Source organism: Pelobates fuscus, chromosome 2 (genome assembly GCF_036172605.1).
Source record: "Pelobates fuscus isolate aPelFus1 chromosome 2, aPelFus1.pri, whole genome shotgun sequence".
NCBI classification, from domain to species: domain Eukaryota; kingdom Metazoa; phylum Chordata; class Amphibia; order Anura; family Pelobatidae; genus Pelobates; species Pelobates fuscus.
In genome coordinates, this window is record NC_086318.1 from 317,209,121 (window position 1) to 317,221,161 (window position 12,041).

General features: G+C 39.7%; 1 protein-coding gene across 1 annotated transcript in view; it reads right to left on the bottom strand.

Annotated features, from left to right (window-relative positions):
* The window catches only part of ARMC2 (armadillo repeat containing 2), a 183,759-nt gene that overhangs the window by 15,132 nt on the left and 156,586 nt on the right, over positions 1–12,041 (bottom strand). The window contains exons 13-14 of the mRNA XM_063443529.1: positions 10,023–10,326; positions 7,577–7,699 (exon numbers count right to left, since the gene is read on the bottom strand). Coding sequence (XP_063299599.1) covers positions 7,577–7,699; positions 10,023–10,326 — 427 coding nt within the window. The remainder of the gene's footprint in view (positions 1–7,576; positions 7,700–10,022; positions 10,327–12,041) is intronic.

Consider the following 12,041-nt stretch of genomic DNA (forward strand, 5'->3'; position numbering starts at 1 on the left):
GTAGTCTATTATTGGTTGGCTTAAGATATGTTGTGTAATTAGTTAGAATACCAAGTCCATACCGCATTGGGTACCACTGTAACCCTATTGTGTGCAAATTAACATCTTTGTGTATAAATACTTCTGCCCAGCTGCAATAAAGGAAGTTCTTGTCCCTAGCACTATGTGCCGTCTAGTGCCGTCTAGCTATAATCACTGAAGTGCGATTTTCTCCTGTTATAAGAAAACTACAACGGAGGTACTCAGTCTGAGTACTGAGCTCTGCAACAACTGGTGGCAAGCGATGGGATGATCTAGTCCCTAGGAGACCAAGGCAGTGGATGGAGCAAACTTAGTTGTGGATTAAGTGCAGCACCTTAAAGGAACTGCTGGAGGCGAGAGGAAGGAAAGCAAGCAACAAGTTAATGGCTAACTTAATTGAAGAACTGATGTAGGGGGACCACGCTAGCAGTGCATCCTTCAACCCGTCCTCTAATAAGCATGAGTTCCACAGAGAGATGAAGATGCGGCTGGCCCTCTATGGGCCCAACCCCACAGAGGAGATGATAAGGCACACTATGACTTTGGTGACCAACCTGCAAGTGCAAGCGAAGCAGGAACATGAGATTAGGATGGCATGGTTGGAGGTCTTCCCTCCACAGTGGCAGAGTGCAACTAAAGGAGCAGAGGTTTTCTTCCTCTCTACCAGGCAGCTGATCCCAACAAAAGGAGTATAGGTAGTTGCAGAACTAATGGAGGGGGACCAAGCCAGCACAACACTCTCCTACTCGTCCTGAAAAAACATGAGTTCCTGAGGAATGAGGATGCGGCTGGCTTTCTATGGGCTGAACCCCTCGTAGGCAACAATACAGTCCACTATGGCTGAGGTGATTGTTTGGCTGGAGGCGCAAGCGAAGCAGGCACAGGAGATCTGGATGGCAGATCACAACAACAGGAGTGGAGGTAGCTGGCCTCCCTTCCCCAGCGGCTGTTCCAACCAAAGGGAATGGAGTTGGCTGGCATCCCTCCCCAGTGGCAGATCCCAGCAAAGGGAGTGGAGGTAGTTGGCCTCCCTCCCCAGTTGCAACCCCAGCAGAAGAAGTGCTGGCATCAGGACAGAACTCCAATTCTCCACTTCCAACTCCCTTCTTATGCCTAAATCACCTTGTGCTAATTAGGGTCACAGGGTTACTGGGAAGCTTAGTCTGGCCTGCCCAAACCAGACTTCCACAAAGTGACCGGGACAAACTTCAAAACTCTGTGGAACTTCCGAGTGGAATGTAACTTTGCCATAACACTCAAGTGCGATTTTCGCTTGGAATAGGAAAACTACCATGGATGCCTGAGTACTGAGCTCTGCTACAGTCATAGTAGCTCTTTAATGAATACACAGCATATGAAATAAGTACAATATTTTGAAGTTACAGTTTGTTATCTAAAACAAAACTAAAAAAGTACACAGCATAATACTGTTTATAAAAAAAGTCACATAAAAAAAACCCCACAAAGCGAATGATAATTGCACTCACAAGAAATCATTATTATATAGCCCTGATGCCTGCCCTCAATGTAGGTGGTGGGACTACTGGTATCCACAACTCCAGTTCACTTTTTCCTTTTGCAATATAGACTTGTTTTAAGTCACTCTGACACAGGTATAAAGTCCCCACATTCATCGATGGGAGGCACCAGTGAGCGCTATATATTCAGGATTACTCGTGAGTGCAATAATCACTAGCTTGTGTGATTTTTCTAAAACAATATTATGCTATGTGCTATTTTTGTTTTGGTTTTAGATAACAAGCTGTAATCCCAAAATATCTAATTTCTTCTTAGATGAGAGGCTGAGGGAACACAAGCCCCAGGGGTAGCTGCAACATACAGAGTATCTCAACAACATATACAAAGTTAAGAATATATAAGTTAGTTATTGTTTATGAATACACAGCATTAACAAATGTCGTATACATTACTGCGTCATTGGTACAGGATCCCAACACCCTTGCACCAGGGGGTGTGTTAGTGATGACACATGGAGCATACTCCAATTATTGTGGTCATGAATAAAACTCCAATTCTACTGAACTTTGCTTTATAAAGTAATTATTAACGATTATGATGACTCTTTAAAGTGAAACCACACTTAGTCCTCATGTTTCACTCTACATTTTCTCATTATAAAAAAAATAAAAAATAAAATAAAAAAAATCCTAATCAAACATCTGGTGTAATTGGAGCAAACGTCTAAAATGTCCAGAAATGGAGACGGGGATCGTTAGTATTATTATTAATTTTATAGCTCCAACATATTCAGTAGCACTTTACAATTATAGAAAAAGGATTTTAGAGGTAGAGATAAGGTATTTGAAGTAGATATATCTAGCTATTTGTGGTCGGAAACATTATGGAGTAAGCGTGGATCGTGTTAATGCAAAGGTTGGTTGGGGTGTGCCGTAACCAATGTACGGGTAGACCTGTAATAAAAGAAGGCCCACCAATGTAAAGGTATTAATAAAAGTAAATAAATAACATAAGGGGTGAGGTGGGTGGGATAACCTGAACGAGTACGACCCAGGTAAGAGGGTGATTTGGGTTTTTATAAGCTAATGATATATTTAAACCCCTCCCACAAATACAGACCTATGGCCTTAAAACTTGTGGTCAAAAAACATTATGGAGTAAGCATGGATCGTGTTAATGCAAAAGTTGGTTGGGGTGTGCCGTAACCAACGTACGGGTGGCCTGTAATAAAAAAGGGCAAAAAGGTATCAAAGAAAACACACTTTATTGCATCAAATAAATAAAATAAAAAAAACAGATTTATAAAAGCTTTCCTCATTTCTTTCTCCAGATGAGGAATATATATCGGTGGTAAACTGAGGATTTCCATCTCCCCAATCTTTTGATAATATGTACCAGGGTGTCAGTGCTGGAAGAGGCGGAAGCTGCCCCTATTCTAAATGAATGACCAGAGAATGATGCTGGATTAAAACCTTATCTCAAGAGTAGGGTTCTGATATAGAAGATGAATTTGGCAGTGGTAAAGGCCATACCCTGTAGTGATAGAAGTGATGAATTATATCTGATATGCTTGAGGGTGGACAGGTAGGAGGCAAGTATTTTAACTGGACACCATTTGTTTCCGGTAGGATACAGAGGGATAGTAGACTAGTGTGGTTGCTTTTAGAAGTTTGGAGGGAAAGTATGTAGTGATCCTGGTGTTTTGTGATATCTGATATTTTAAGGCTTGAACAGAGGTTGGTTTGTCTAGCTACGGTAAACTCTTGCGGTCTTAGGAAACCGTAGAATGCTATGTAAATAGAGGTTTAAATAACTAGGTTGGTATTGTTGTCAAATGGTCTGGTGTCTAATAAATCACTGAGAGCACGGAATATGGAACCATCTATATGTAATCTGGAAGTAGGGGGTCTGTCGGATTTATTAATACCCCTAAGTATATTTTTAATAGGATATGATGAGAGACCAGGTGTGTGATTGGGAAAGGTAGTGACTACGTGATGTTGAATTCCTGTGAGATAAAGTTTAATTGTGTTGTGTGCTAACTTAAGGTGAAAGTGGCAAAAAGAAGCAAAAGCTACCATGGATTCAATGGAAAAATCCTCCTGGGTGTGGAATTCCATGGCAAACCTTCTAAACACTGTTAAAGCCATGTCATAAGCCGTCTTTGTGTTGACAGACAGTGCAGAACGTGAGAAAGAGAGTGCACGTGCGTGAGAAAGAAGACTAGCTAGTCCATCACAAGCTCTTGAAAGAGCGGAGTTCTGGATGGGAACCTGTCTGCAGTGGGGTGAAGCCGTGAGAAAACCCTTTAATCGAGAACGTGACAGGTCGTCAGCCAATCTGTTATCAACACCTGAGATATGTTCACAACAGAGGAAAAAGTCGAGCCAAGTCAATCGACGGAGCAATTTCATGATGGTCAAGGACGACGAGCATCCCTTATTGATGATTTCGCAAGCCACAACATTATCACAGACATCTAATGGCCTTCCCTGTCCAAAGATGACACCACGTGTGAGCCGCTGCTACTATGGGGTAAATTTCGAACAGGGCGGAGGTCGCGTTGAAAGCAGTCAAGGAGAGTGTCTTAACTGGCCAGGAATCCCTGAACCAAAAGTTTCCAAAAATTACGGCAAACCCAGTGTGAGCTGCTGCATCAGTCATGATGAAGGGTGATAAGTGAGAAAGAGGTGGGAAAACTTAGAAATACCATTCCAAGATAAGAGAAAGTGGCGCCACATGTGTAGATCAGCTCTGGCAGGGGGTCAAGGAGAACTGTGGCATCATCAGACAAACCAGGTAGGAGACAAAGAAGCCTGGAAATAAACGCCCTACCCTGCGGGATGATTCGCATATCAAAATTGAGGGATCCCAGTAAAGACTGAAGATCTCTACGAATACATGAACCAACCCGAAGGAAGCGGTCCAATTCCTCTCTGACGCGTACTAACTTCTTGTCAGGAAGGCTTGCCTGACATGCCACTGTGTCTAAGGTGATACCCAAAAACACCAATCTGTTAGTTGGTCCAAGAGTCTTATCAGGTGAGATAGGGATGCTTAATGTGGAAAATAGAGCTGTGATGCTGAAAATACTTTGGGGTGTCAGTGTACCAGGTTCCACCAGTAAAAAATCATCAAGATGGTGAATCACCATGGGACAGAAAACGACATTAAGGAGCAGCCAGCAGAGTATTTCAGAGAAAATATTGAATAGTTTCAGACTGCTCCTGGAGTCAAAAGTCAATCTAGTGCAAAAGTAGTAATTTCCCTTCCATTTGATACCATGAAGATGCCACAGGTACGAGTGGATTGAAAGCAACTTGAATGCATTAGACATATCCGTCTTGCTTAACCAAGTGTGCTTACCCATGTGTAAAATGGCCCGTATGGCGTTATTCACAGTGTCATAATGGAGGGAGAATTCTTCAGCAGGGATGAGTGAGTTAGTGCTTGGTGTATGTGAAGAATGAGGAGCCAAAAGATCAATGATAAGACGTTGTTTATTGGAGGACTTATTAGGTACAACACCTATGTGATTTGTGCGTGATGACTGAAAAGGTGGATGGGTGAAAGGGCCTATCAAAAAACCTAGCTGGACTTCCTTGGCCAGTAGAGTATCTACTGCTGTGGGGTCGCAGTAAGCTGATAACAGGTTGGGGCATTCTAGTGTGCCGGAGGGAAGTGCCACTAAACCTATGTGAAAACCTTCAGAAAAACCTGATACCAAGAAATCCACTAAGTGAGGAGAAGGGTGTTCACGTAAATGATAAGTGAGGTTGTCTAGATTGACCTCCGTAAGTCATCTCCTGGGAAAAAGCTTGGAGGGGCACATAGATTTGGCGTGTGCCCTTAAGCATATAGAACAGATGTGCAACAACCTACATGCACTGTAATTGCAGGTACCTGCATTAAAGTTGTTACACTCCTGTGCCTTACCCAGGAAGACGATGGGCCTGCCCAGTTTATCCTTCTGGCCTCGATCTTGACCTAGGGAGGAACCTGGATTGGTATGTGCTAGATATGAAGAAGTGGAAGGTTCAGCTTTGCAGGGACACAAGTTGCTGAAATGAGAGGAAGAGTAACAAACTGCACAAGGGAGCTTCAAGCCTGCAAAATGCCTACAAAACAGCTCTTTATTCAATTGCTCCTAGTTTGTCTGAATATTAAACTGGGACAAAGCTGCTGCAGCCTTGGCAGATACCGACTTGTGGTAGTCATAAAAAGCAAAGCCCCCATACTTGTGCCCCAAATCCACCAACTTGTGTAGGTACAGATCCAGTTCCTCCCGCCTCTGGGGGTACATGGAACAGGTAACGTCTCTGTAGAGCCCAAAGGCGAGTACAAACTTGGGGATTGACAATTTTGTATTCAGTCTTGGATCCCTGGCCTCAAGGACCACAGACAAATCAATGTTTTGTGTGTGTGTGTGTGTGTGTATAGGGGGCTTTAGTGTATATGAACAAGAGCTGTGTGTATAGGGGGATTTCGTGTTTTTGTACAAGGGGCTTTAGTGTGTATGTACAGGAGATGTTTGTGTGTCTGTGTGTGTGTGTGTGTTTGTGTGTGTAGGGGGCTTTCGTGTGTATGTACAAGGGCTATTTTGTGTGTGTGTATATATAGGGACCTTTAGTTTGTATGTACAGGGGCTGGTGTGTTTGTGTGCGTGTATAGGGGACTTTAGTGTGTATGTACAGGGGCTGGTCTGTATGTATGTATAGGGGGCTTTAGTTTGTACATACAGGGGCTAGTGTGTGTGTGTATGTATGTATAGGGGGCTTTGGTGTGTATGTACAGGGATGTGTGTGCATGTATGTATAGGGGGCTTTAGTGTGTATGTACAGGGGTGTGTGTGTGTGTGTTTTTGTGTGTGTGTATATATATATATGGAGCTTTAGTGTGTATGTACAGGGGTTGGTGTGTGTGTATTTGTATAGGGGGCTTTAGTTTGTGTACAGCTTGTATTGTTTACAGGAATGGGGCTTGGAATATTAAATATATGTACAATTCATAATAATACTAATATATATATATATATACCCATACATAAATGATGTATTATGCTAAATTAAATAATACTTTAAAAACAAAACTAAACAAAAACACGACATATGTTCCACCCTCCCTTCTGTTTTCTTTGGCCAAGGGAGGGAGATATCCTGGTGGTCTAGTGGGCTGAGTGAGAACTCTGGCTGCTGCTTCCGAGGAGCTACGGCATTACTGAGAGCATTGCCATTGCAACTCGCGGCAACGCTCTCAGTAACCGAAGCTCGCGGGAGAAGAGCACATGGTCGGCCCCCAGCAGGAGGTGAGATCAGCTGTTGCCTGCGCCGCTCTGCCTGTCTGTGCAATGGGCCGGTGAGAAAGATCTCTAATCTCCTAACCGGCCCATCAAGGGACTGAGCATCAGCCCTGCACGGGCCATCTCCCTGGTCGGCCTTGGTCCTTGGCTATCGCGCCACCGGGCATTTGCCCGGTTTGCCCGATGTTCAGCCAGGTCCTGCTTCTATCCTTGACTTACATTTATCTCTTTACTTATTCACCACTCCACTTCTTCTTCTCCCATCTGCTCAGTTCCTTTACTCAGGTAGAATGAACATCTATCAGTAAAGATAGCTCATTCATCCCATATAATCAACTCAAAAAATCGACATCAAACGATAATCTCAGCATAGGAATAACTCTTTACATTAGTTTAGCTAAATTGTTTTTGTATGCAGCACTAAATGTGGTAATTTTGCAAATATGTTTAATTTCAACAGCAAATGATTAAAAAAAATCTTGCCATATTGCTGCTGGAATTTAGAAAACTCTGCCGTCTACATTGCGGAAGGACACAAATGTATTCAGTTATATCATGCTTTATGAAAAATTATTTCTGCACCCTACTGTGTGGAAAATGTACAAAATACACTATTGTGATTACACTTAATTCTTCCTTTACAAAACATTGAGGGATTTTTCAGTAAAGTAATGCTTTTCAAGTTAATCGACCTCAAAGTGAGAAAAAATTATTAGAAATACAGCAAACATGGATACACGAGAAATCTGCAGAATAAAAAACTAAAGGAAGGCTTACGTTTAGAAATATCCAGTCTTCTGACTACAATAACAGAGCTGTCACCTTGATAGTAGGATAAATTGTTGACTGTTGCGACAGTATTGATCACCAACTCGTCACATTCATCAATGGGCTTGTATTCTGGTGCCGAGAGCAATAAAACATATTGCAATGGTTAGATTTCAAATTAAGTGAAGAAGGCCTATTTTTATGTACATGATGTATTAAAATATAGACAGGAGGTCCAACCCTGAGTATAATAATGCATAAAGTCCTCCTTAAAGTCAATGTTAATAACTGCATGTTTGTTTATGCTTTCATAATATAAAAAAAAAAATTCTAGAGCTCTACATCTCATATAGTTCCGATTTATAAATACACAGGGAAAGTTACAGGTTTGAGGCAAAGAGACACATGGAAAAAATGCAGTCAAAGGTTTGCCTGTGATGTCCACATATGTTCATATTTCCATGCATGGCAGCATGCCTGCCCTAGTTGTGGGGGTAACAAAATAATATATTTCTAATAAAGATTTGACACTAGTTTGTGCAGGCTTTTCACTATCGCTGTGAGTGGTGTTTCCTATTTAATGTAGAGACTCTCAATTTCCATTATTGATTTTTAAAATAAATATCAGGTAAGTGCAACTGTACTGTAAAAACTAATCATGCCCTTATAATTTTCTGAAATACACAAAGCAAGACATAATTTTAATATCAAAATTATGATTATGAGGTGCTGCGAGCTTTGAATAAATGGAAGCATATAGTATTACAGTGAAACCCCAGACAGTTTTGGCTCTGTCTGTAGCCAGTCTTGGCAGTGTACAATTTTTTTTTCTTTTGTAAGTCAATTCTATTTTCCAGTCTGAGACAATGAAGTCTTATCATTGAAGCAAAACTTCAATAGAAAACCACACGTTTGAACCCCCTTTAAACTGTGGACCCTAGCAATTTTAACTTCCAAGAAGATCATTTTTACAACACCACAAACTTCTGTAAAGGGGGTGCAGAGGTGAAAATATATGGAAGACTAACAGCAGGAAATTTTTATTTGAGCTAAAAGAAATCAAATTGAGGCATTTTTTTGGGGGGGGCCAGACTATAGATGGAGTTACATAATGGAAAGTCATTGGCAGTAACACTGCTTATGAACAATATGAATTTGGCTTCTCAAATCTCACACACAACCAATTTACATTATAAAAGTACCATGTTGATACGGTTTCAGGACTATAAATTTGTAGGATCTTACAATCATTTTCATATTATAGACAGAGCTGCCCTATCCAGTGGGCAATGTGGCGCTCTCACACATGTCCAGCACCTTTATTCAAGAGTAGGGATGAAAAGGGCTGTCAATAGAGAGATGAAAATATACTTGAGGTGTTGTGTTTATGCGTGTTTTCAGTGCACACCTGGTATGGCTAAACATAAAACAACAACAACAAAAAAAAAACAATCAGCGGATAGGATAGATTTAATAAAGTCAGGGTTTAATGGCTAGTGGCAGGGTAAAAAGAACATTGGAAAAGTGACAAAAATATTATTCAGCTCAGTCCCCAACAAGCAATGATCACCAGTGGTCACATAAGCTATAAGCGAAAAGGGGATGATTCCCTATAAGATATATCTACACAGAGGCCATCAATGTCTGATTGTAAGGTAATCTATCCAATCAATAATAAGCAATATGTTTATGTTCATGTAATCTAGCACAAGTATCTAAATGTAGGATAACGCTGCTTTAAGTACTGATTTTTGATTCCAGATTTTGTGAAAGATAGATTTCCTTTGACTTTAATCATATCCTTTCATTGCTGTATTTTATTAGCTTTCTCCTTCACCATTTCATGTTAAAGAGCCGCTAAATTGTCTTTTAACTTTTGTTACAGAGGCAATAGGTACTTGTATATTAAAATTTCACCACTCTATTCTGTTCTGTAGAAGAGATTATCTCCAATCTCAGTTCATGAAACAATAGAACACTGCAAAGGGTATTTACAAATGTGCAACTGTAAAAGAACATGCATTGAGAAACGCATGCCAGTACCATTTAGAAACGCCTTCCCTTTTCTATTTTTGGAGTTAAGGACAGAGACTGTAATATACAAACCATTGCAGCACAAAACTGCAATCATGGATGATGGTTCTTGTCCATATCGTCAGAAGGTTTGAAGATTTAATTTGGCCTTCTGGGTAAGAAAACCATAGCTCGACAACCACGTATCTGGGGATCTGACGCCCATAAAATAGTTATCCCTATCAGTATATTTGCTGCATGATTGGAATTTAATAGCAGATATTTAGCAGATACAGCTGGATCTCCTAATAATGGCAGATATCTTCTACATCTGTATATCCACTTGCCCAAGCATGAAGTGTTTTGAACTACTTATTTGGACATTAAAGCTAAGAACATTTAAACGACCTTTCATAAGTGGAAAATATGCACTAGAACTTACCTAAAATTTGCATTAACAATGAAACACAACCCTCATTAGCAGCCAGGTCAGTACCAATGGTAGGATGTACAGAGAGGTTGGCCAGCAACCTTATCACCTTTATAAGAATATCTTCAACTTCAGACGGCCTCTTAAATTCCTCTTTCTTATGAGTCTTTTGTAACTTTCGATCAAGCTCACAATAAAAGTGTAACACATATAGTAGGGTATTTATGCTTCTTTTATGTTTATAAAATTCTTCACGGGCTTTGTTATTCTTTGCCGTTAGATTACCAAGTATGAACACAACACGTACAACAAGGTCCTAAAAAAAGATAAAAGAGAACAACATATAAGCTAAAGGAGAAACATACATGTTGACCATGTTACTTTTACTGTTATGTTACTGTGTTTCAATCATTAGGAACATGAAGGAAGAAAATGAAAATCATAGTAACAATGATGGTGGGTTGTATATTCATGAAATTGCATTATGGAAAAGCCAACCTTTAGTTCCTGTACCTATTATTAATACTACAAAGGAACCCACTCTACCATTGAGTTGATGAGCAGCTATCAAGATCCACCGTAATTTTAACCCTAAGATAGCCAAGCAAATTATATGACTTTGGATCATAGTTTATGGAGCTAAGTGTTCTGGTTTCTCTGGACCACCCAAGCTCTGCCTCTCTTCCTGATGATGTCATATGAGGAAGTTTAGTTCCCACATTGAAGCATCTAAGTACTTGGACAATATGAACACACTCAAGACATTCCAATAAATCTCCATCACTTGAAGCAATGTTCTATGAGCACACAAAGCTCCTGCAAGTTAAGGTGAATGTTGTGCATGTTCATGCTGTACAAATATTTGCGTGGTTCAAAGGTAGACCTTTGCTAGTGAAAATAGTGGAAAAGTTGAGTTACATTCTATAGCACCATTAGCCCTATACCTCACTAACCCTGGATATTACCCAAAATGGCAATATCATGTACACTGCCGTAGTCCTGTCTAAATGTATCTTTTTTTCTCATTTTTACTGTTTTATTGTCTACTGGTTGCTCATATGAAAGGGGTTTCATTATAATATCGCCCTATTTGACAGCATTTAAAAAAAAAAAAAAAAATGAAAAAAAAAAATGTTTATTGTGGGGTTGCAAAATTGGTGCTTCAAATTGGTTTTTTTGCCTTCTTTTGGATCAACAGCAATAAAGAGATGTGAGAAAAGCTAAACTTAATGGACACGTCTCTTTTCAGCCTACGTAACGAAACTTTTTTTTAACATTTGTTTTTATCTCAAGTTGAGATCTTTAAAGTAACTTCCGAATTACATTTTAAGCGGTTGCCCAGTGCCATTACAATAAATAAGTTAGTTGTTTTGTGATCACATTGCTCGTAAAGTCTATCAATTAGCATATGCATCTATTCACAAGAAATATTACTAATGATTCCTTAGAAGCAAAACACACATCCTGACCAGCTGCCTTCTTTTTGCATTTGTGATAGTACGTAACTGAGGAATGCAAATCTCTGTATTAGAAACAAACGCAAGATGCACATTTTATGTGGTACGATGTTTGTGAATCTCAACCGACATCATATAAAGATGGGTATGATCTATGATTTTGGCTCAGTTTACATATTTTAAGATTTAAATTGCTTGCTTTTTAAGATCTAAATTGCTTGCTTCACATACACTGTTATTTATTAACCACAGTGCAAAAAATATTTTCCGCTGAGTTCAGGATTTACAGGGTGCATGTGGAATATTTTAATTGTGACATCCTTTGTTTAGCGTCTTAGGTTCTTGAAACACACTGATAACTCACTCAGGATAGTTAATGAAGCCCAGGAAGGAACAGACAGAAATTTTAAATAACTATTTTCCCTCAAAATATATATATATATATATATATATATATATATATATATATATATATATATATATATATATATATATATATTATTAAGGAGAAACATATAGCAAAAGATACGTAAACGATTGCTGCAAAAGACTTGCAGGACAATTGTGATTTGAT